Source organism: Brachyhypopomus gauderio, unplaced genomic scaffold, assembly GCF_052324685.1.
Source record: "Brachyhypopomus gauderio isolate BG-103 unplaced genomic scaffold, BGAUD_0.2 sc83, whole genome shotgun sequence".
Classification (NCBI taxonomy): domain Eukaryota; kingdom Metazoa; phylum Chordata; class Actinopteri; order Gymnotiformes; family Hypopomidae; genus Brachyhypopomus; species Brachyhypopomus gauderio.
In genome coordinates, this window is record NW_027506904.1 from 910299 (window position 1) to 936610 (window position 26312).

The window sequence follows — 26312 nt, forward strand, 5'->3', positions numbered from 1 at the left end:
GCAAAGGTATGCATTTACATACGTAACTTGCATTCTGCTTAATTCTTTTGTAATGCCAGTGTGTCAAAAGCAGCCATACATAATGTATGTATCTAACAGCTAGCCCTGGCGAAGAGGGATTATACCCGAGAGATCATTTCTTTGAGATATTGACTTGATAAGTAGGCTAATTACCATTCGCAGAATTCCTGCAAACTACTAAAGCATTTATTAGGCAAAGCAAGACGCTCTCACGGTTTGAAAACCATTGATGTAAACTTGTATATAGTATATATTAAATATTAATAAATAAAGTATATATTTTAAGACTTTGGAAAGTGAAACACTTTCACTTTCGTTCAACGGACGAATTCCATTTTGTCTTTACACAATAATCAGTTTGAACTTTGAATAATTTAGTTTTGAAAACTATTGATCTTTAGTTATACTAAATATTAAATGACATACGAATCTTTGCGACACCCGCTGGCAGGAAAGAGAATCAGTCTTGAAGTGTAGGCGACGACGACAATATTACAGAGATACGAGCGAAATCGATTGAAACTAGCATGTGCAGGGTTTCTTTTAACAATGTAAAAATACTAGTTTATTAAAAGGACAATTCTGGGAAAAGTCATGAAAGGAGGGTTCTGAAATTGGATCCAGTGCAAAGATATTATTTTTTGTGCTGCTGCGGTCAAGTGACCGGTGCTCGGCGCTTCTAGGTATAATTAGGTCGACCAGAGGCGGCGCTTCTAGTAGACGTCACAGCGGTCAAATGACCGGAGCTTTGGCGCTTCTAGTGTTAATCACATGGATAGAGTTTTTAAAAGTTATAGTTTGCAGGTATAGTGTGTCTATACCAGGCGTACTCAACTAAATTTGTCCACGGTTCAATTTTGGCAAATACCCGTGACCTGAGGTCCGGTGCGGCGGGGGTGGCGAACGCAAGTTGTTGAGCGGGGGGGGTGGCGGCGAACGCATGTTGTTGAGCAGGGGGGTGGCGATCGTAGTTAATCAGGAATGAGTTTGGGTCCTGACCACCAGTTGAGTACCCCTGGTCTATACCCTCATGGTTTACACCAATCACATTACGTAAGCCCCCTGCCAGCCTCCTCTGTCAGCACTGTCAATATTTCGTTATCCTGTTGTGATGTGTTCGCCCTTCAGTTGGGGGGGGCATTAGGAAACCCAACACCCAAGGGTAATTTGTATATACAATATGTCTATACATGTCTTTGTACCAGTTGACTGCTGGTTATTGTATCTTTCATTTGGATTTGTCCCAGGCTTTACGCTGATGAATGTTATTCATTACATCCTCCTTCCCCCCCCCCCAGACTGGAGTGATTGCTTCATTTTTGTTTGCACTCCCTCACCCATCAACACAATTAATCACTTTTTATGAAGTTCATTTACGAAATTCACATACATCTGGCAAATGCTGGTCGTGAGTGTTTCTGTATCATTTCATTGGCATTTTTCCATTTCATTGTGTTCACTAAATTTTAAAGGTTGTACACATCACGTCATTCATTATTTTTTTGAGCCGAGTCACAAGGGTCAAAAATCATTACAGTACAACAGTTCAATAAACAGTTATTTAATATATGTAGTGCATCATGCCTCTGCAGGATAGATACTGCAGGGTTACATATTTTAACATGATGAGAATAGGACTAACTTTTGTAGACAGGACACCAGTGAAGATGAAATTCATTGAGTTCTGTAAGAAAATAGAGCAGTTAGTAGCAGTAAAGAAAAACGAACATGAGGTTCTGCACAGTGTCCTTGCTGTACAAATTTCTGTAATTCATGTTACTCACTACACTAATGACCATAAGGAGTGAGCGTTAAATCCAAACCCTAAATATAAATACCCTCACTCCCTGGGGGTGCATAGACACTGGTCTGTCTGAGCCACATTTGACAAACCCCTCACAATGTACCATATAACCACCCACGTACCAACTCCAAGCAGAAATGTTAGTTGCTGTGTTTAAAAGAAAATGGAAATATTTGAGCATTTTGTATGCTATATACCAGAGGTCACCAACAGGCGGACCGCGGTCCGGATCCGGACCCGAACGCAGTCCTGTCCGGACCCAATCTCATTCCCGATTAACTGGATACGGACCCAGAATAAATTGTTAAAAATATATGTCTTTATTATGACGGGAGAATTAATTTTAAACCGGAGCATTTATTTCAGCGCTATTGGGGAAAAAAAAAAAAAAAAAAAAAAAAAAAAAAAAAAAAAAAACACTCCGTCACCACAGTGTTACGTCACCACCACCCCCCCACCCCCCTGTTCAACAACTTGCGTCGCCACCCCCCCCTCCCGTCCACCGGACCGCAGGTCAGAGCTATCTGCCAAATTTGGCCTGCAGAACAATATAGTTGATTACCCCTGCTATATACCATCAGATTTCAGTCTGGCTAATAAGAGATGCAAAGTGTGAATTCATTTGTTTAAAATCATATCAGGAAAAACGATCAACACAACTGGCATAATTGAACAGGAGAAAATGGAGTGAAAGTAGTCACTCTAGTGCAACAACCAACAAGTGGCGTCTTGAGCAGTGAAATTATACTTGGGTGATTAAAGAAACTCACAGATAATCCTGCAGGAATACCTAATGCTCAGGTACTTGTAGGTGCCGACACAGGGGTCAGAGAAGACAGAGTTTGTGGCAGGGACCACACAACTGCTCTTGCCTTCACACCTGTGGAGATAAATAGCAGAATTCTAAAAACAGAATTAAGAACTACTTTTTGAAAAGCTAATTTTTTGCCTCTCCATTTAATATCATTTTTGTATTATCTTTCACTTGTGCTCTTCAGTCAGGGACTGAAATTGGCACTGTAGTGCAACTATTTTTAGATTTCTCTCCTAGAAATCAATAATGTAAAAGTAAAATACTTTGACTTCAGGGTAGACTCACCTATTTGTAACTTCAGCTAATGTGTTGTTTCCATAACACTTAGTATTGGAGATTTGACTCCTGGGTCGCCCAGCAGAGCAGGTGGTGGAATCAGTTCTGCCAAAGTTAGCACTGAGGATATCCAAAACACCGGCTTCTTCAAATGAAGCAGTTTAGTACAACAGAAATGGGTTAGTGTCTACTGCGCAGAAATCTCTTCATATAAGCAGTGCTCAGAGATCACGACTACTGAATAAATACTGTGTATATTTGGAAATCATTCTCTCAAGGTTCCTTAAAATGTAAAAATTATCTATGTATCTGTAATTTCCAGACGTGTGGACTCGAGTCACATGACTTGGACTCTAGTCCGACTTCAGTCACTAAACTGATGACTTGTGACTTGACTTAGACTTTACCTTTACTCACTTTGAATCGGACTTGAGCTTTAAGACTTGAAATCCTTATTTTAACATAATATAGAATCACATAACTGGATCATTTTGTATTAATGGTGCTGTAAAATATGAACTGCTCAGCTCAGTTTATCCGTAAACTACAGGTGAAGTTCTGCAGCCAATCGGAGGAGAGGGGGAGGGGGGTAGCAGCGTTGAATTTGTGCGGAGAGGACAAGCAACATGCTCCCAAAAATGATCCCGTTCAATTATAAAGATTATGCTGTTGTGAATAAAATAAGAACTGCGACATGCAAGACATGTGGAATTAGGATAAGAGATGGAGATGCAGCCACTTCAAACTGACATTTGAGGCTGCACAAACAAGAGTAAGTCTCTATGTATATTTAACAATGCTATAACGGTTAGCTAGCTAGCTGGGATGTGATAACTCAGGGGTCGAAAATTAACTGTTACAGGGGTCCACATGAGCAACTTGACGTGAGTGGTCCGCACCAACAATAATTCGAAAGCAGGGACGCGGGTGTAGGTGACGACGACAATTGCGAAGACATCTCACTCAAGTGAACTGAAACGCTCAAACGCCTAGTTAGTCTGACTAACTTAATATACTAATAATCAACTGCATCAATTGTGTTAAATATTGAAATTACATCTGGTGACTTGACTAGGACTTGAGACTTGTTACTTGCATCTTGGTGACTTGTTCACATGTCATAATTTCTGACAACTACTTCAATTGTCATGGAGATCAGAAGTGCACTACACCCACCCAGTCACCTCTGGGACAACCAGTCACTGGCATTCCCAATAAAACAATCAGTTTACTTCAGTACGTTGAAAAACCACCCACCAGAACAGAGTCATTAAACTCTTGCCCAAGTCACTCATACTAGATCAACCACACTGACTTCCGGTCATGCTTTGCATACAAAAACTGCTTTTGTTAAATCCCTGCATGGTCTTGCTTCTTCGTACTTAACCAGACCCCTCCCTTTGGGCCTGTGAATACGTAGTTCGCGTTCACATATGTACTTCCTGTGTGGTTGTACATGTTCACACATCTTGTCAGTCTAATGTGTCAGGGCTTAAGAGTTGTGTATATATTGTGCGAGTATGCTCCGAGTATAGTCTTTGTGACTATGCGTTTGCCTTAGGTGTTGTATGTTGTGTTACATGCGCCATATTGGTTATAAGAATAAAGCTACATGTTTATGGACCTAGTCTACGCATCCTGCCTCATTCCTCGCACCATGACACCTACATTTACTTCTCAAAGTACAGTTGATTTAATTAAAGGTACATTCTATGCTTAAACATGCATTAATATTTGACAATCAATTATCTGGATAATTTATCTATTAAATGATATGTAGATTGGTAAAACTAAATTAAACCTAGACATCATAACTCAATTTTCCTTGCTTTATAGTTGGAGTTAGTGGGGCAGTGACAGAACCTTGATTTTATGAGGGGATACTAAAAGGAGATTGTACAAACCACATTTCAGTGCAGCATTACTGCCCTCGCAGGTCACACTGGTGTCTGCAGGACACATCACAGCAGATTGTAATCAACCAGATGTTTCTGTAAGGCATGCTACTGTAGAGAATAGTACAGAGGATTAGTTACTGTATGAAGGATTAATTACTTACAAACTGGGAGGCAACGATAGGAGACGGTGAGGTATTTGGAAATCCCAATACATGGATCATTGAAGATGGTGTATGAAGCATGTACAGTACAACTGGTTTTCCCATTACACCTGTGAGGTAAAGTGAGGTGTTACCAAGAGCTCTTAAGAGCACTTGAGCAACACAGCCTCCGATCAGAAAAACAATAAAAAATACAAAACATTACTCTGCAGCCACAAGAGAGAGTGTGTTGGAAGCATAGCAGTTGGTGTTAGCCAGGATGAAACTGGGCAGGCCAGTTGAGCAGGTTGTAGAATCTGTGCGCCCGTAGTTAGCATTGATGATGTCAACCACATCATTCCCTGCACAGACACACAGTGAACAGTTTGGAGCATCGACAGTTTTGAAAGTATAATTGATCTGCAGTAGGTTTCTTATGGACGCACAAACAATCAGTATTGACCAAATAAGGCAAAGATGAAGGAGGGTGATCTCACCACAGTCCAATGTGCTGTAGCCATCCTCACATATTACAATGACACCTGGTGGAAACAGACAAAACATGCATCAGGACCTGGACGTCTACCACCCTGCAGAACTGCAGGATTAAGATGTCACTCCAATAAGTAGGATAATTATTCAATTAGGACAATGCATCAGGCGTGTAAGAATCAGAACTCTGCAGCACAGCAGGTGTTCAAAAGGTTTACAACAATATGGTAGATGTCAAACTTGGCAGACTATATCCGTTATACTTACGGCCTTGCATACAGGTGAAAGTTGTGTTGTAGTACTAGAAAGTTCCCAAACACGGGTCTGTGCTGCCAAGCTTATCAGTCTTAAACTCACACTGTCTAAACCCATTGCACCTGTTTATTACAAAGGATATTAAATGTCAGACGTGTTGGGTGATGGACTCTGATGGATCACTCTGTATGATGGAACAAAACTATCCAACATCAAAGGAATAGTAACAGTTTGATTACCAGTCTTTTGTTAGATTCAGATTTGTCTGGGGGTATTCCAATTATTCATCTAATTTTTACCAAAGTCTCAAACCAGCATTCCATATTTTCTTCAGTAATATTCATAAGAGGTATAGAAAAATAAAATACTTGCTATATGCCATGTATGTTTGTTGTACCTAGCAGAGATGATGGGAATATTCAAGGTACATGCGGTGTTCTGGGTTTCAGAAGCAGGACGACCAACACTACAAATGCTTTTATCTGTCCGGCCATATATTGCAGACGTCACATTTATTACTCCAGTGTCTGAAAGTGTGGATATAAATGTGGAGTTTATTCTCTGCAATGCTGAGAGATTGACTAAATCCTTTAACAGTATGAACAGTCACATTATGTCAAAATAATTCATAAATAAAATGCTCATTGTACTGATAAGCAACCGTATTTATGTGTTCTACATTCTTTAATTATAGTTTACATTTACCACTGAAAGAGCATACAAAATCCTATACATTTCTAGAAGGAAGTTAACATTGAAGTCCTTACATAAAAAATATGTATATGGTTCAGTTTGTTGCTGAGAATAACTTACCACAGCCGAGGTGCTGGACACTACCATAACAGGTGACTTCATTTTCTGAAAGAACCAACAACGATAGACGTGTACATTAATAAATGACACGGTAGGCCCGTCCACCACCTCAGGGGAGATGCCCACTCCTACACACTCCAGCTCCTGTACACCCTGTAGTCACCCTCCTCCTGAACATACACACCCGTAACCTCATCATCGCCTCCTCATTCCAAACAAGGATTGTGACTGTCGCGTGTTTTGCGCCTCTAGTAGTTATTTAGCGCCTTTTCCTTTCATTATAGTGTTGTGCTGTTCATGCCTCTTATGAGAGTATGGACATTAAAGAACACAGCCCAACCATCACATCCTGCTGTTTCTGCCACTTCAGCACAATAAAACTGTTAGAATTGTTAAGACAGACTAAAACTCTGCCATGATGGTTTCTAATTTCTTTTTTTTTTTTATTAACATTTAAGCAGTAATAAAATACAATGTAAATATGTAAAAAAAAAAAACTGATAAATATGCAGATGCATAGATGCATTGGTGCATATTTTTACCTGCATAAACAAGCAAGCCAGGAGCCATCAGCACTGACAAAAGAGAAAGACAAACAGGCAGTCCTTAAACCTCTACAAATCAGTCCTTGCATTCAATGCAAATCAGTGTTTTACTTGGACTAACATTTCATACTTGCAGTCCTGCATTGTTTGCTGGAGGACGTCCTGCACTAAAATGTGCAAATAAACTTCACAGCTTGGTTCTGATTACTGTTTCTCTTGTTGAGATGCAAGGGAAAAGGTTGAGCATCAAACATGGTTAAAACTTACAAGAGAGTAGAGTGAGCTTCAGGACAAACATTGTTCTGGGCTGGTGGTGTCAGAGATGCAAGTGAATATCCACGTGTTGAATCCACTGGAGCCGAGCAGTGTTTATATGCTGTAATCAGAAAACATTTCTCCAAGCATGAAAACACTAGCACTGGCATGGTTTTCTGTTCCAGGACATTGTGTAAATTTGGTATGGGTATAGTGCTGCATTTATTCTATTACATTATAGCAGACTGTTGACTCACTTGTTTTATTGTACAACCCTGTTTCTAACTAATAAGCCTGTTGTCATAATCCATCAGGTACTCTGACCTAGGGACACAGGCAGTGCTACACATACACCAACATGGACTGCACCTGTAAAGCTCCCAATCTCCGGATTATGGAGATTATGTGCCAAGTGTGCTAGCTCACCACTTAATTATGTTGTACATTGATTAGCAAATTCAGCTAAAATACAGCTAATAGGAAAATTACATTTTTGGTGCACTGGGTCCCATCTGTGGACACTTTGCATGAATTGGATTCAAAGATGAAGGAATTGCATACAGCAAATGCAGACATCGTGAATGCATGTTGGAGAAAATGCTGGACTGTTCATGAGAATGAAAAAGTGGTGCATAAATGGGATGAATTCAAAAGGCAAGAACAGCTTATGAAATTAACAGAATGAGCAAACTGGTTAATTTTCCTGCTTTTGAGCTGATGCAACATGTAATTCCTGAAGGCATAGTCTGAAATGAAGTTCAGTGTGTGCTCAAATAGCCTGTTCTTTCAGGAGAAATTGATCTGGACACTTAAATTTGGCAATAGAGTTTCCTTACTCTCCAACAGATTAATCAAGATTAACCTGGCCTCATCACATACGCCACATTGCCATACAATCTTTGTTTAGTGCTGCAAGAAATCAGAAAAAAAATAGTTTGTAACTATTCTTGAATTGATATAAACTGTTCAAATTTTGTTCCTCTCGACATCATATCTACAAGTACTTGTTGAGCAGCATTTGAACCATCCGAAAGAATGTTTTCCAGGAATCAAGATAACTACAAAACATTACTCAACTGACATTCATCCCAGATTTTTAAAAAGGTGGGTCTCCATGGATGCATCAGGAGGTGAGGGTAATGCAGTTACATTTTAATTGTCCATTAAAACAAACAAAAAAACTCACCAAAAGCAAAACTCACCTGAACCACTGAGACGGGTATCAAGAATACTCAATACAAAATGGCGGGACCTGTGAGGGTTTTAAAGAAGAGGGATCATATGCAGCAGGTGTGCGCAACTGATGAGGGGTGTGTCAATATGTGGGTGATTGAGAGTGAGGGAGTGGCACTGCAGAGGTGTGTCGTTGTGTGGGTGTTTCCCCTGTGCTCGGAGGTCGGCCTACCGTGACAAAAGTGTATGTGGAGTTTTGTTTTCTTTTTAAGAAAAATGGGCATTAAAAATTAAACTTGAAAAATATTTTGTCTTTGGTAAACACAGTAAAATGTGTAAGTGTTGCCAAAACAGAACAGGAGTAAAGACTCTGCATCAGAAGTAAAGAAAATGACTTACCTGCAAGACATATGCAGAATCTCAGGCTTATTAATGTAAACTATATATGTGCTTCTGGGTATTACCTTATTAATCACTGGACTGGTATTAGCAGACAAACTCTTGTTCTTCCTCTACGTTTGTAACCAAGTGTCTGTGTATGTTGTTGAGTAGTACTGTTCAGAAGTAACGTCAAGTGTCATGTGATATGATACAATGTCCTGTTTTTGTTGATGAAATCTCAATTTTAATAAAATGCGTAAAAGCTTTAATGTAGTACAGTACCTCTGGAATACATTGGCTCCGCCCCCTGTCAATCATTCATTACCGTAGTTTTCCCTTCCTCTATGTTTACCTATCCTGGTCCAGTCTTTCTTTTCTTACGTGTAATCTGTTTCACCTGTGTCCCTTCTCTACCTTCGTTTGTCAGGGCCCGTATTTATCAAACTTCTTAGAGTGGAATTTTGGACTTAAGTGCTGAAAAATTCTTAGATTTGCTCCTACTCACAGAGTTAAGTGTAAGTGCCAGTTATCAAAACTCTCAAGTATAAGAATCACTCTTACTCTCCCGAAAAGTTAAGACTGCTCCAGAGGACTCATAAGTCGTTAAGAGTTGCCACTAGGGGGCTGAGATGGCACTGAGAAGACAAAGACGCGTGCGAACCTTCATTTTAGGTACACATTTGCACACAAATATGCACAATGCACAAATATGCACAATAATTAGGCATTAAGATAAGCATGGGTTAATTTTTTTTTTCTTTTTTTCGTGCAAGAGTGTAATATTCATGCTGCGATTTTCATACTTTAATTTTAAGCTTTGACTTCTGCCTTGTCAGTTATTGTATGTCATTTGGGAGTGAGTCCTCTGCCAGACTTCCTTCAGACGCTCACTTTTCCTCTGGCCATTCATGACTGGTGGTGTTTGGAAGCGCTGTCTGAGAGGGAGGGGCAGATGGAGAATCTGCGCTCAAGCCAGCAGGGTCGGGAGCACGAGCTTTAATACTGACAGATGCAATTATTTTATTAGCATCACAGTGTTTGTGTGCAAATCTAAATAAATGTTAAAAACATTGTCTTTGAGATATACTTTAGAATTTCATTAATGCAGGATCCATTCCACATATCACCACAGTGTCTTCCCCCATGATACGCTGCACCACCTCACAAACTGCGCTAAGAGTAGGGCTGCAACTATCGAATATTTTTTAAATCGAGTATTCTGTCAATTTTTTCATCGATTAATCGAGTAATCGGATAAAATCACACTTTTGTGTTTTTAACACAATAATATTGATAGTGTGTAATGCAACATGAATGTTCTCTTAAAATGAGCAAGCAATTGGCTGTTATTCCACTTGGAGAAGCGCAGTACACGTGCGGATGCTTTCAGTTTAGGTGCTGAAGCATTGAGGAAGTAGCTACTGTTATGGTAGGCCCAGTGCTTAATTTGTAAATCAAACGATGCTGGAACGCAAACAGCGGCATGAGACAAGGGATCACTGAGGCCAACAATGTCACCGGATCGCACACAAAACGCAACGCTTAGGCGCACAAATGTCAAAATAACAAGCCAATCCGTTTATATAAATTACTTTTAAATGATTTACGTGTGTTTTATAAGTGTTTTAAGTGCAGAGGTGCATTTTAAGCCTAAATTCCAGCACTTTTCAAACCTGAAACACAATGCAACATTAAAATTCATCAGGTAAATGTTCATTCCTTTTTTTGAGGGGTGTTTCTTTATACTACCACATATCGTTACGGACAACACTGCACAGAATTGTGACACGTCAAGTATGAACGCTTCCGCCGTTCGCGGAGTTGCACGCTACGGTCACTCGCGAAAGTATAACTAGCTTTTAGCTTTATGGAGACGCAGAAAGGCATCGCTAAAAGGGAGAGCTCTTATGTGATTTAGGAAGCCTGAATGTGGATCTTGTGTTTAAAAATGTCTTTTATAGAATTATTTGTTCAATAACTATTGGTTCCGCCAGGATCTGGCTCAAATTATGCCCTGGGTAGGCCAGATCCGTTTTACAGTAAATACACTGCACTACGTTGTCCACCTTGCGCAGCGAAAAATGGTCCCACACTTTTGACATTTTTGCCCTTTTACGGACACCGCTATCTTCGTTTTCCGCCATTTCCATCAATACAAATCACGCTGCCTTAAACCTGTGCGTCAGTTATAACAGTCAGTGTAAAACAATGATACCGGAGCTGCGTAGTAGTACAAAGCGGGATTTTAAACATTTAAAATAGATGGTGACAAATTAAACGAAGCCTCGAGGCAAAGAATTTGCCTCGAGTATTTTTTGTAATCGAATTACTCGAGTTACTCAAAGAATCGTTTCACCTCTAGCTAAGAGGCTTGCCCGGTGGTCCTCCGCCTGAATGTGATTCAGTTAGAATGTATGCAGTATCCAAAATAAATCAGAGAAAACATATGAATAACAAAAGAAAGAAGGAAACAAATTTTTTATAAAGATTGTTTATTAACTACGTAAATACGCTGTGTTATTTTACAAAAATCATGACTGCAACATTATTAAGTTAAATGTGAAGGTATTTCAACATTTTCTGAATTTTATCTTGACATTTCTCAGGAAATATTCTTGAACATGAAATCCGATCCAGTGATTGGTTCTTGCAGGGAGTTTTGAAACGACGTCATCCAGGATCAGCTTTGCGGTACAGCCAGGTGTCGTAAATCAGCTCTGAGACTGACACTTACGAATTGCTCCTACACTTCGCTTAAAGTGAGACTGAGAGGCTTGATAACTAACTTTTAGTCTCAGCTTTTAACTAAGAATTATTTTAGACATAAGTCAATTCTTAGCAGCATTCTTAGGAGTAATTCTAAGAAGTTTGATAAATACGGGCCCAGGTATCTAGACCCATTGTTTTTTCTCAGTTGCTGTCTGGTTTTTTTTTTATGGCAGACCTCCCCGTGTTTCTCCGCTACCCTGAATTTATTTAGCCTGCTATCGCCTCTCATCTTGTAGTTTCTGTTCCTGTCATCTTTCTCCCTTTTTCCGTAGTAAACTTGACATTCTCTCGCTCTGGTTATGCTATTCTTGGTGTGTCTAATTATCTCTATGCGTGTGTAGTAGTTAGGGTTTTGTGTTCGCTTGTATCAGTTGTTCATTCGTTAAGTAGGCTAAAATGAAATGTGGGTTTCACATGGTTCTGATTGAACTGAAAGTGGCCCTAATATAAAAGTCAAAGGTCTGGTGGGCCCTCTTCCTGTCTCTGTTCTAAATATTGAGGCCCCTTTCTCTCATATTTATCGACTTATATATGATGTATGTGTCGTGCCCACTAGGCTGATGTCAAGATCTTTAAATTTAGTTTAGATCTCTCTGAGACACACAACACACCAACTGAGTATCACTTGATTTTATTAAGGGAATTTCACAGAGTGAAATAATGTGAAATAATATGCCTATTTGTCAATATATATGATGTATGCAAATATATAGGAACCTAGTCTTGCATTAACAAACTTGCATATATAGGTGTGGTGACCTAAAGCTCTGGAGAGAAAGATTCACATTGGCCCGAGACCTCTCTCAAGCAAACCTAGGGTGCTTGGTTTGAGGCTGTTCTTTTTGTACTAAACTTACTAAACGACTAAGACCGTGTCAACAGAGACTTCTTCATTAATCACAGCATTGCTACAGAAGAAGACACAAAATGCAAACAAATGTAGAGCAAAGCAAACTCACATGTGGCCAATCACAAAACATCTCGGAGGTCATTGGGAGGTGCATCTTTCTGCCATGTTTCCTGTAAGGGTGCGGACCCTGTTTGGTGTGTAAGCAGCACAAAGTGGCTACTATGCCACTCAGAAATGGCACCTTGTGGCAGCTGCCACATAATATGGCACTTAGTTTGGCCAGTGGCATCCAGTGTCCAGAAACGCCATCTACCTCTGCTGACAGGCATCTAAAAACTCGTTTAGTTGACTCAGCGTATCGGCCACTCACTTAAATCATCCTGACGTGCCATTTGTTGTATTTGTTGATATGAAGATAGTTCATAACATTTGTTTGTAAATTATGTTGGGTGAAAGATACTAGCCAGCAGCCAGCTAGTCAGCTCTAAATTACTACTTCAGAATACTGTTTGACGATAACGTAGATTTTAGATTATTGGGTAGGTGAATCTACAGTGGAAGAGAGTTAACAAAAACACTGTACAATTTAAAGGATTTATTATTGTAGACCATTTTTTATCAGTGAAAGCTCATCCACGCCATCAGTATAATTAAATCCACTGCGAACAAGTGGCACCGAATTTGTAGGATTTGTGCAATTTTATAACTTTTTTATAACTTTCATTTGTTAATTGTGTGTTCTGCTAGTTAGAGCTTGGACATAATAAAAGTAGCTTTGTAATGGTTTCAATTATTAGCCTAGCTATTTAGCTTAGCCTGTAACCAGTAGTGAGGAAATCAACCAAGAACGTGGAGAAAAATCTGGTGACAATCAACACTGAATTAAAAGCTGCTGCATTAACCACCGAGTGGCTCCTGCAGTGAATCAGCATTAAATTCAGCTGCCCTTCAATTTACATTCTTTGGGCACATGGACAGAGGTTTTAATTCAGATTAACTCAAATATTTTGGCACAAAATCTATTCCGAATTTATTTATATAGCGCTTTTTACAACAGTTGTCACAAAGCAGCTTTAAAAGTGTCTGAGTCCAAGCCCCCAGTGAGCAAGCCAAGGGCGACAGTGGCAAGAAAAAACATGAGCATGAGGAAGAAACCTTGAGAGGATTCAAAACTCAGGGGGCAACCCATCCTCCTCTGGCCAAGGCCGGTCATCATGACAACAATTAGAGATACATAAACAAAGAGTGATAAATAATTCTCATCTTTGTGTGTATTTATATACATGTGTTCTCTATGTAATTATTATTCAGTCCTAAACTTGTTGATGGTCAATAATAGCCATAGCATGGCGGAGATATAGCCATAGCAGGGGGAGATTCCAGGCTGGTGAGAGGGGCCAGTGCAGGGTATGGATCCTTCATCCACAGCTGGTTAGGCAGGAGGTGGCTGGCCCAGGATATCAAGAAAGGCTCATCTTTCCTTGTCTCAGTAATTCTCGTGTAGGAGGGCAGACATTTGGAAAAAGTAAAGAGGGAAAATTAGCTCTGTACCTGATTATATGCTGGACAGAGGAAAGTGAAACTTTTCTGAAGTCTGGCAGCCACTCCGGCATTAAATTACTACAGCCTAGCTAAAAGCGCAGAACCAGAAGGTAACAGTGAGGTACTTCACCTCTAGAAATTCCTTCCCTGTGCTGCCAAACTAGAGCTTCTCTTGACTACCACTGACTGTGGTCTCTTGATTTGGAGCTGTTCTCCAAGCTCATAGAAAGGACAGAAAGGTGGACTTTGCTTAGACTGAACAAGATTTTAGAGCCTTACATTAATGTTGTCATCATCATCTCTGCATAGTCCTCTTCAGAGCCATAATGGAACTTGGGTAAGCAGAGAAGTCTAGTGGTCCCAGTCGTCAGCCACTTCTTGCATCTTCTTCCGGAAAATTCTAAACCACCCAGATAGTAAAACCCCCAGATAGTAACGCATCCAAATAGTAAAACCCCCAGATAGGAAACCCTCCAGATAGTCCTGAGTCTATTCCGTGGCCTGTGCCAAGTTGTCTGGTGTACCTCCAGCACTAGAGAATAATCCCAGCTGGCACACGACCGACCTTCAATGTTGAAATGTGAAATATGGTTGAAATACTGTCTGTTGTTGTTTCAACATTGAAACAACGTTTAATGTTAAATGATTGTGCAAACGTTGAACTATTAATGGTGAATCAACGTAATATCTTCAACCTGCCTTTGTATTACCATTTCAAGTTAAAAAAACACAATACAAAAAAAAAAGTACAAACAACTCTTTGGCAATGGATGAGGGTTTTGAAAAAGGTATTAATTATTATTATTATTATTATTATTATTATTATTAATATAATTTTTATTTATTTATTAATTCGTCCAAAAACGTCGTCAATAACAGGCAGGTATTAACCAAGAAAACAACATCAGGCAATGAAACAGTTTGAAATGTTTTGAGGCAGAAACAAAACTTCGCAATGACAAATCAACAAGTTTAAATAGTGCAGGAGACAGTATTGGACATCAGGCAGAGCAACTGTGAGTCTTGTGTGATGACTCGAGGGATTCTGTCAGTGTCGTCAGTGATGCAGGCGGAGGTCGTGAAATGTAAAGGTATGTATGTCCTTTTTATTCTTTCTTCTTACATAATATGCACGGTATTATAACGTATCATATATTAATATCAAGGCATTTTTTCTGTTCCAGACCCGGCGACCCTGGCTGCTTGGTGTGGCGTACGTTGGTGTGGCGTACGCTGGGAGAGTTTGGCATTTTTGCTCACTTGGCATCTTGTAAAGTTAGGTTACGGTAAGTAAAGTCAAAGTTTAGTCAATACCTGAGAAGCATAATATTATTAATTACACATAGAGTTACTAAAACAGGCGACCCCAGTAACGCTAGCTGGTTAGCTTTCCTGGCTAGGTGTTGTGAGGATGCCTGACTAGCTAGCATGAGCAATTAGAAATGAGTGGATGAAAAATCAATATTTTTACAAGTTTAGATGTTCGTTCATTAAAAATTGTTGGCACTGTATACAGAATGTACGATATTTATGATGTTTGTTTTTCCTCTTTAGACACTGTTCTCAGCACACACAAAATCATACAACAGGAGGCAATGGACACGATGGCTAAACACCTCAAGTATGCACTGGAGAGGTTGTGTGGTGGTTCTCGGAGAAGAAATTTACAGAGAGAATAAAAAAAATTAAATTGTTCTTTTTTCCATTATGGCATACAGTAGGGGTGTGTTTAAAAAATCGATCTTTCGATTCAAATCGATCTTCATTTGAATGATTCGATATCGATTTATGAAACCTGAGATCGATCTTTAGAATTAGCCAATTTTCCCCACATATGCATACCGTTTTATTGTATCGCGTTTTATCTCGCGAGACCATCCTTTTTTCTTGAGCACCGGCACTTGGCTGGGGTGATCAGTTAAGCATGGCTGCAGGTGTATGAACCCTGCAATTATGACTTTGTTCATTGCGCTTAAGCCCGGCGTGCGCAAAGTTACAAAATTCGAGACGTGCACGACCTTGTGAAGCGCACAGAGCCACCGCGATTACGTCGTTTTCAGCGCGCGGACCCTCACACGACGCGTTAAGTATAAAGCTGTGAGGTTTTCTCAACAGCTGACAATATTGTTACTGCACAAAGGAGCTGTCTCACTCCTCAACATGTTGATCAACTCATTTTCTTGCAGAAAAATTTGACAATCTCCAAGATGTCAGAAAGCAGTCATGAATAAATCTTAGTTTTTGGACCATAATGTTTACAATATTCAGAACTATGTTCATAAATGTTTTTGTTACATGTAAAAAAAAACTTAATTTGCACTTTAAAAGGCTGTTCAAAACCGCTTTCAATGCCTTTTCTGGTAAAGGAGCTATGTGGAAATTAAAAAAAGAATGTAACTGTTGTTCACAGTATAAACACTGATATCTTAATACATTTTAATAAAGTTTGAGTGTTCCTTGTATCATTACAACATTTAACATTCAAACTACACTTTTTATTGTAACTGAAATGTCCCTACAAGAATCGATATTGAATCTGATCGAATCAAATCGAAAATCGAATCGGGACCTTGTGAATCGGAATCTAATCGAAATGGGAAATCAGTGGTGATACCCACCCCTAGCACACAGTTGTCTTTTTTTCCTCTCTCCCATGCAATTTTGAGCATAATGAACGCGAGTTTTGTGGCTTATTCAAGGTTGAATGTACAACGTTGGCATATCAACGTTGATTCACTTTTCAAAATCGACACCAAATCCAACGTTGATTCAACCATCACATGTGACGTTGATTCAACGTTGAAATGCCTGCTGGGATGCCACTGTATTTTCTAAATCTAATAACCAGTGTCACGTATGGCCTCGCCCCCTCCCTTGGCTGTCACTCCGGGTTCCCTTGTGTCTGTGTCCCGTGCCTGTTTATCCCGCCCCGCTCGTTTGTCTCCGTGATTCCTTGTTTGTTACCACGCCCCCGTGTCATTGCCGTCACCTGTCCCTAGTTTAGTTCATTGTGTATAAGTCCCAGCACTTCCCCAGTCTAGTTATCCGTGGTTTTGTTCATGCTGTTTGGTTGTCTTCTCTGTGCCTTGTCATTCCGTCGGTTCGTGCGTCGTTTTGTCTGATCCTGTTTGCCGTGAGTTCTGCCGTGTTGTTTGCATTTTGGTTTACCCGTCCTCCGTGTGTTTTGCCTGCCCTTCCGTTGTTAGCCTGCCTCGTTGTTTCCCTTGTCCGTGATCATGCCTGTCTACGTTTCATGTCTGGATAGCCTGCCCGTTATGACCCCAGTCTGTGTTATCGACTCTGGTTTTGGTATTCCCTTCATTAAATCTCGCTCATCTCAGCATTTGTGTCCGTCTCCTCGCTCCGTGGCGCAAGCCACGTTACAACCAGAGGCAACTCTTTTTCTATGCTATCCATGAGACGTTCTCTCACATTGATTAATTTAAGTCAGTAAAGTCTTGTCAATTGCTAAAGAAAAATTACAAACTGACAAGGAAAGAAGCCACACCCTTGACTTTGACCACCAGACTACCACCATCTTTATTCAGGGCATATTCACACTGAGCTTCACACCATACCCCACCAGCAGGGGTAGTTCCTTTAACAGGCTTACTCCTGATGGTTTTCTTGTGTATACACTTATTCACATGGATGAGAGAGTTTTTAAAGTTATAGTTTGCAGGTAGAGTACATTGGTAGGTAGTGTCCATACCCTCATGGTTTACACCCGTCACATTATGCAGGCCCCCTGCCGGCCTCCTCTGTCAGCACCGGCAATATTTCATTATCCTGTTGTGATGTGTTTGCCCTTCAGTTGGGCGGGGCCCATTAGGAAACCCAACACCCGAGGGTAATTTGTCTATATACAATATGTCTATACATGTCTTTGTACCAGTTGACTGCTGGTTATTGTATCCTTCATTTGGATTTGTCCCAGGCTTTACGCTGATGAACGTTATTCATTACATCCTCCCCCCCCCCCCCCCCCCCCCCGAGACTGGAGTGATTGCTTCATTTTTGTTTGCACTCCCTCACCCATCAACACAATCACTTTTTATGAAGTCCATTTACGAAATTCACATACATCTGGCAAATGCTGGTCATGAGTGTTTCTGTATCATTTCATTGGCATTTTTCCATTTCATTGTGTTCACTAAATTTAAGGTTGTACACATAACATCATGCATTTTTTTTGAGCCGAGTCACAAGGGTCAAAAATCATTACAGTACAACAGTTCAATAAACAGTTATTTAATATATGTAGTGAATCATGCCTCTGCAGGGTTACATATTTTAACATGATGAGAATAGGACTAACTTTTGTAGACAGGACACCAATGAAGATGAAATTCATCGAGTTCTGTAAGAAAATAGAGCAGTTAGTAGCAGTAAAGAAAAACATGAGGTTCTGCACAGTGTCCTTGCTGTACAAATTTCTGTAATTCATGTTACTCACTACACTAATGACCATAAGGAGTGAGAGTTAAATCCAAACCCTAATTATAAATACCCTCACTCCCTGGGGGTACATAGACACTGGTCTGTTTGAGCCACATTTGACAACAAACCCCTCTCAATGCACCATACAACCACCCACGTACCAACTCCATGCAGAAATGTTAGTTGCTGTGTTTAAAAGAAAATGGAAATATTTGAGCATTTTGTATGCTATATACCAGAGGTCACCAACAGGCGGACCGCGGTCCGGATCCGGACCCGAACGCAGTCCTGTCCGGACCCAATCTCATTCCCGATTAACTGGATACGGACCCAAATGCCATCCCATCCGGACCCAGAATAAAATGTTAAAAATATGTCTTTATTTTGACGGGAGAATTCATTTTAAACCAGAGCATTTATTTCAGCGCTATTGAAAAATACACTCCGTCACGAAAAAAACACCACCCCCCCCTGCTCAACAACTTGCGTCGCCACCCCCCCCTCCCGTCCCTCGGACCGCAGGTCAGAGCTATCTGCCAAATTTGGCCCGCGGAACAATATAGTTGATTACCCCTGCTATATACCATCAGATTTCAGTCTGGCTAATAAGAGATGCAAAGTGTGAATTCATTTGTTTAAAATCATATCAGGAAAAACGATCAACACAATTGGCATAACTGAACAGGAGAAAATGGAGTGAAAGTAGTCACTCTAGTGCAACAACCAACAAGTGGCGTCTTGAGCAGTGAAAGAAACTCACAGATAATCCTGCAGGAATACCCAATGCTCAGGTACTTGTAGGTGCCGACACAGGGGTCGGAGAAGAGTTTGTGGCAGGGACCACACAACTGCTCTTGCCTTCACACCTGTGGAGATAAATAGCAGAATTCTTAAAACAGAATGAAGAACTACTTTTTGAAAAGCTAATTTTTTGCCTCTCCATTTAATACCATTTTTGTATTATCTTTCACTTGTTGTTACGTCCAGTTCCGCCCTCCTCCCTGGTCCCGCCTAGTTTCCCTGTTTCTGTGCTTTCCCTCATGTCTGCCCCGCCCCCGTCTTGAGTGCCCACACCTGAATCTCGTTTCACTCCCCTGTTCAGAGTACATCATCCCATCTGTTTCAGTCCTCCGTGTCGGTCATTGTGTTTCGTGAGTACTCTGTGGTCTAGTTCCATGTTTCCCCCTTTTCCTGACTTGGTTCTCCTTTCTGCTAATGTTCTAGTTGTGTTCCGTGTCTGTTTCTGGCCTCCTGTTCAGTCTCCCTGTGTTTGGTAGTTCCCTTCTGTGGTTTTGTTTCATCTGCCAGTGTTTGCTTCTGTGTTTAGTTAGTCCTTTAGCTTTAGCTTTCTTGTCATGTACACCGTTTATTGATAGATGCTGTCTGTTTGACTTTACAGTTGTTTTGTATTTGTACCATGAGCGTTTGTAGCTACTTGTTTGTTTGGTACTCCGTGGTTTCTAGTTCTGTCGTATGGTATGTGTGTGTCTTCGTAGTTTATCATGATTAGTTCTGTCTCTTAGTGGTTCTGTCGTCATCTGGTTGGTTGTGTGTTACGTGGTGTTCTGTTGCGTACATTCTCCTGTGCTTTGTAGTTCTCGTCAATGTAGTCTGTCTCTTGTTTTGTTTAATAAACTCCTAAGAACTTGCATTTGCGTCACGCCTAACCCCTTGATTTGTTACATAATGACCGACCAATTTAAAGTGATGCAGCAGGTTACTTGTTCTCCTGAAAGAGAGGAAATTTCCCGTGATGAGGATTCTTTTCGGGCTAGCCTGGATAACATACAATCAGTCCTGACCAAGGACGCTTTTGGCAAATGCGTTGCTTTGCCTTCTCTAGCTCCCTGCCCGGATATATACCATGGGGAAACTATGTCCGCTGATTATTTTATTTTTCAGTGCGAGATGTACATTCAATTGTTGACTTGCCCCCCACCTCCTGAGAGGGTGTTAGTGCTTTTTATGCGCTCTCAACTAAAGTCCAAAGCACTGGAGTGGGCAGACAATCTTGTCGAGACGTTTGGGTGACGCATGGACAGTGAAGGGCTTCAGTGACCTAATGCGGACTAGGTTTGCTGGTACTGCCATCCGGCCCTCGTTTCAGCGCAGTGTGGGGAGGAGGGTGAACCCAGGGGTTAGTGCTGGTGTTCAAGTCGCCACGCCCTCTGATGACGACGTTCCGGCGGCCACGCCCTCTGATGACGACGTTCCGGCGGCCACGCCCTCTGATGACGACGTTCCGGCGGCCACGCCCTCTGATGACGACGTTCCGGCGGCCACGCCCTCTGATGACGACGTTCCGGCGGCCACGCCCTCTGATGTCGTTCCGGCGGCCACGCCCTCTGATGTCGTTCCGGCGGCCACGCCCTCTGATGTCGTTCCGGCGGCCACGCCCTCTGATGTCGTTCCGGCGGCCATGGGGCCCAATCACGCTGATGACGTCTGCCCGCTGGCCGCACCACTTGGCGTCGTCTGCTCGCTGGCCACATCCCCGGCTCCGGACGATGCCGTCCCGGCGCCCCCGGCCCCTGTCTATGCCGCTCCTGTGTCTCCGCTCCCTGACGACGTCGCTGCTCCTGCAGCTCTGCCCCCTGATGACGCCCCCCTGGCTCCAGACGACGCCTGCCCGGCGTCCCCGGCCCCAGACGACGCCTGCCCGGTGTACCCGCCTGCTCCAGACGATGTCCATCTGGCGGCTCCGGCCCCTGTTGAGGTCGGCCCGTTGGCCGCGTCCCCGGACGACTCCTGCCCGTTGGCCGCGTCCCCGGACGACTCCTGCCCGTTGGCCGCGTCCCCGGACGACTCCTGCCCGTTGGCGGCTGCCTCGGCCCCCGACGACGTCCGCCCGGCTGCCTCGGCCTCCTCGGCCCCCGACGACGTCCGCCCGGCTGCCTCGGCCCCCGACGACGTCCGCCCGGCTGCCTCGGCCCCCGACGACGTCCGCCCGGCTGCCTCGGCCCCCGACGACGTCCGCCCGGCTGCCTCGGCCCCCGACGACGTCTCCTCTGACGCCTCTGCCCCAGAGTTCTCCAGGGCCGACTGGGCGCCTCTGCCTCCTGTTCCCGCTGCCCGCCGGCGGACCCCGCCTGTTCCCGCTGCCCGCCGGCGGACCCCGCCTGTTCCCGCTGCCCGCCGGCGGACCCCGCCTGTTCCCGCTGCCCGCCGGCCTGTCCTGCTGGTCCCCGCAGGCCCCAGCCCGACTTCTAGCCATCTGGTTGGTTGTGTGTTACGTGGTGTTCTGTTGCGTACATTCTCCTGTGCTTTGTAGTTCTCGTCAGTGTAGTCTGTCTCTTGTTTTGTTTAATAAACTCCTAAGAACTTGCATTTGCGTCACGCCTAACCCCTTGATTCGTTACACTTGTGCTCTTCAGTCAGGGACTGAAATTGGCACTGTAGTGCAACTATTTTTAGATTTCTCTCCTAGAAATCAATAATGTAAAAGTAAAATACTTTGACTTCAGGGTAGACTCACCTATTTGTAACTTCAGCTAATGTGTTGTTTCCATAACAATTGGTATTGGAGATTTGACTCCTGGGTCTCCCAGCAGAGCAGGTGGTGGAATCAGTTCTGCCAAAGTTAGCACTGAGGATATCCAAAACACCGGCTTCTACAAATGAAACAGTTTAGTACAATAGAAATGGGTTAGTGTCTACTGCGCAGAAATCACTTCATATAAGCAGTGCTCAGAGATCATGACTACTGAATAAATACTGTGTATGTTTGGAAATCATTCTCAAGTTTCCTTAAAATGTAAAAATTATCTATGTATCTAATTTCCAGACGTGTGGACTCGAGTCACATGACTTGGACTCCAGTCCGACTTATGACTTGACTTAGACTACCTTTACTGACTGAATCGGACTTGAGCTTTAAGACTTGAAATCCTTATTTTAACATAAGTAATATAGAGTCACATAACTGGATCATTTTGTATTAATGGTGCTGTAAAATGTGAACTGCTCAGCTCAGTTTATCCGTAAACTACAGGTGAAGTTCTGCAGCCAATCGGAGGAGAGGGGGAGGGGGGTAGCAGCGTTGAATTTGTGCGGGGGGGACAAGCAACATGCTCCCAAAAATGATCCCGTTCAATTATAAAGATTATGCTGTTGTGAATAAAATAAGAACTGCAACATGCAAGACATGTGGAATTAGGATAAGAGATGGAGATGCAGCCACTTCAAACTTTGTTTGAAATTTGAGGCTGCACAAACAAGAGTAAGTCTCTACTATGTAGATTTAACATAATGCTATAACGGTTAGCTAGCTAGCTGGGATGTGATAACTCAGGGGTCGAAAATTAACTGTTACAGGGGTCCACATGAGCAACTTGACTTGTCAGCGGTCCGCATCAACAATAATTCGAAAGCAGGGACCGGGGGGGCGGGACGGACGAACGGGGGGGGTGCAGGTGACGACGACAACCTCACTCAAGTGAACCGAAACGCTCAAACGCCTAGTTAGTCTGACTAACTTAATATACTAATAATCAACTGCATCAATTGTGTTAAATATTGAAATTACATCTGGTGACTTGACTAGGACTTGAAGTTTAAGACTTGGGACTTGACTGTATTGACTTGTGAACAAGTCACCAAGTTGCAAGTAACGAGTCTCATGTCGTAATTTCTGACAACTACTTCAACTGTCATGGAGATCAGAAGTGCATCACACCCACCCAGTCACCTCTGGGACAACCAGTCACTGGCATTCCCAATAAAACAATCAGTTTACTTCAGTACGTTGAAAAACCACCCACCAGAACAGAGTCATTAAACTCTTGCCCAAGTCACTCATACTAGATCAACCACATTGACTTCCGGTCATGCTTTGCATACAAAAAACTGCTTTTGTTGAAAATCCCTGCATGGTCTTGCTTCTCCGTACTTAACCGGACCCCTCCCTTTGGGCCTGTGAATACGTAGTTCACGTTCACATATGTACTTCCTGCGTGTGGTTGTTTGTACGTGTTCACACATCTCGTCAGTCTAATGTGTCAGGGCTTAAGTGCTGTGTATATATCGTGCAAGTCCTGTCCCGTGCTAGTTTTTGTGAGTATGCTATGCACTTGCCTTGGGTGTTGTATGTTTTGCCAAGTGTTACATACACCATATTGGTTATAAGAATATAGCTACATGTTTATGGACCTAGTCTACGCATCCTGCCTCATTCCTCGCACCATGACACCTACATTTACTTCTCAAAGTCCAGTTGATTTAATTAAAGGTACATTCTATGCTTAAACATGCATTAATATTTGACAATTTATCAATTATCTGGATAATTTATCTATTAATAGATTAATTAATTTCTCTATTATATTTGACAATATCTCCATTAAATGATATGTAGATTTGTAAAACCAAATTAAACCTAGACATCATAACTCAATTTTCCTTGCTTTATAGTTGGAGTTAGTGGGGCAGTGACAGAACCTTGATTTTATGAGGGGATACTAAAAGGAGATTGTACAAACCACATTTCAGTGCAGCATTACTGCCCTCGCAGGTCACACTGGTGTCTGCAGGACATATCATAGCAGATTGTAATCAACCAGATGTTTCTGTAAGGCATGCTACTGTAGAGAATAGTACAGAGGATTAGTTACTGTATGAAGGATTAATTACTTACAAACTGGGAGGCAACGATAGGAGACTGTGAGGTATTTGGAAATCCCAATACATGGATCATTGAAGATGGTGTATGAAGCATGTACAGTACAACTGGTTTTCCCTTTGCACCTGTGAGGTAAAGTGAGCTCTTAAGAGCACTTGAGCAACACAGCCTCCGATCAGAAAAACAATACAAAAAATACAATACTCCTGAACATACACACCCGTAACCTCATCATCGCCTCCTCATTCCAGACAAGGATTGTGACTGTCGCGTGTTTTGCGCCTCTAGTAGTTATTTAGCACCTTTTCCTTTCGTTATAGTGTTGTGCTGTTCATGCCTCTTATGAGAGTATGGACATTAAAGAACACAGCCCAACCATCACCTCCTGCTGTTTCTGCCACTTCAGCACAATAAAACTGTTAGAATTGTTGACAGACTAAAACTCTGCCATGATGGTTTCTAATTTCTTTTTTTTTTTATTGTTAACATTTAAGCAGTAGTAAAATACAATGAGTGCATATATGCACTCATCTGATAAATATGCAGATGCATAGATGCATTGGTGCATATTTTTACCTGCATAAACAAGCAAGCCAGGAGCCATCAGCACTGACAAAAGAGAAAGACAAACAGGCAGTCCTTAAACCTCTACAAATCAGTCCTTAAACCTCTACAAATCAGTCCTTAAACCTCTACAAATCAGTCCTTGCATTCAATGCAAATCAGTGTTTTACTTGGACCAACAGATCATCCTTGGAGTCCTGCATTGTTTGCTGGAGTACGTCCTGCACTAAAATGTGCAAATAAATTTCAGCTTGGTTCTGATTACTTTTTCTCTTGTTGAGATGCAAGGGAGAAGGTTGAGCATCAAACATGGTTAAAACTTACAAGAGAGTAGAGTGAGCTTCAGGACAAACATTGTTCTGGGCTGGTGGTGTCAGAGATGCAAGTGAATATCCACGTGTTGAATCCACTGGAGCCGAGCAGTATTTATATGCTGTAAATCAGAAAACATTTCTCCAAGCATTAAAACACTTGGTAATTAACAAAGATTATTGTGGCATTGTTTTCTGTTCCAGGACATTGTGTAAATTTGGTATGGGTATAGTGCTGCATTTATTCTATTACATTATAGCAGACTGTTGACTCACTTGTTTTATTGTACAACCCTGTTTCTAACTAATAAGCCTGTCGTCATAATCCATCAGGTACTCGGACCTAGGGACACAGGCAGTGCTACACATACACCAACATGGACTGCACCTGTAAAGCTCCCAATCTCCAGATTATGGAGATTATGCGCCAAGTGTGCTAGCTCACCACTTAATTATGTTGTACATTGATTAGCAAATTCAGCTAAAACACAGCTAATAGGAAAATTACATTTTTGGTGCACTGGGTCCCATCTGTGGACACTTTGCATGAATTGGATTCAAAGATGAAGGAATTGCATACAGCAAATGCAGACATCGTGAATGCATATTGGAGAAAATGCTGGACTGTTCATGAGAATGAAAAAGTGGTGCATAAATGGAATGAAATTCAAAAGGCAGCTTATGAAATTAACAGAATGAGCAAACTGGTTAATTTTCCTGCTTTTGAGCTGACAACACGTAATTCCTGAAGGCATAGTCTGAAATGAAGTTCAGTGTGTGCTCAAAGAGCCTGTTCTTTCAGGAGAAATTGATCTGAACACTTAAATTTGGCAATAGAGTTTCCTTACTCTCCAGCAGATTAATCAAGATTAACCTGGCCTCATCACATATGCCACATTGCCATACAATCTTTGTTTAGTGCTGCAAGAAATCAGAAAAAAAAAATAGTTTGTAACTATTCTTGAATTGATATAAACTGTTCAAATTTTGTTCCTCTCTACATCATATCTACAAGTACTTGTTGAGCAGCATTTGAACCATCTGAGAGACTGTTTTCCAGTTATCAAGATAACTACAAAACATTACTCAACTGACATTCATCCCAGATTTTTAAAAAGGTGTGTCACCATGGATGCAGCAGGAGGTGAGGGTAATGCAGTTACATTTTAATTGTCCATTAAAACAAACAAAAAAACTCACCAAAAGCAAAACTCACCTGAACCGCTGAGAAACAAAGGTTAGCAATCGGAGCATAATCTAGTCAGGCAAAAAGGTCAAAACTTCATTCAGGGCTGATATCAAGAATACTCAGTACAAAATGGTGGGACCTGTGAGGGTTTTAAAGAAGAGGG

The 26312-nt window shown here is 41.8% G+C and overlaps 1 protein-coding gene across 2 annotated transcripts; it reads right to left on the reverse strand.

Moving 5' to 3' along the window:
* Window positions 1-1566: 1566 nt before the first annotated feature.
* Window positions 1567-26308, reverse strand: LOC143493265 (rhamnose-binding lectin-like). 2 transcript variants are annotated; one of them, XM_076991579.1, is made up of 13 exons: window positions 26177-26308; window positions 7326-7434; window positions 7056-7088; window positions 6514-6558; window positions 6098-6227; window positions 5713-5822; window positions 5451-5495; window positions 5180-5315; window positions 4975-5084; window positions 4820-4864; window positions 2925-3057; window positions 2596-2705; window positions 1567-1705 (listed from the first exon to the last, which is right to left on the reverse strand). In XM_076991579.1, coding segments are annotated over exons 6-13 (591 nt in total). In that variant the 5' UTR covers window positions 5723-5822; window positions 6098-6227; window positions 6514-6558; window positions 7056-7088; window positions 7326-7434; window positions 26177-26308; the 3' UTR covers window positions 1567-1703. The 2 variants fall into 2 exon arrangements, with proteins under 2 accessions (XP_076847694.1, XP_076847693.1); XM_076991578.1 differs by having other exon boundaries at window positions 2925-3060.
* Between the last annotated feature and the right edge of the window lie 4 nt (window positions 26309-26312).

What these genes read in the sequence shown, in the direction of transcription:
- LOC143493265 (XM_076991578.1), bottom strand. An exon ending in CTACAGCACATTGGACTGTG is followed by an intron (nt 5,316 to 5,450) that starts GTGAGATCACCC and finishes GTGTCTGTGCAG; the next exon opens with GGAATGATGTGGTTGACATC. An exon ending in TTAGCTGAAGTTACAAATAG is followed by an intron (nt 2,706 to 2,924) that starts GTGAGTCTACCC and finishes TTATCTCCACAG; the next exon opens with GTGTGAAGGCAAGAGCAGTT.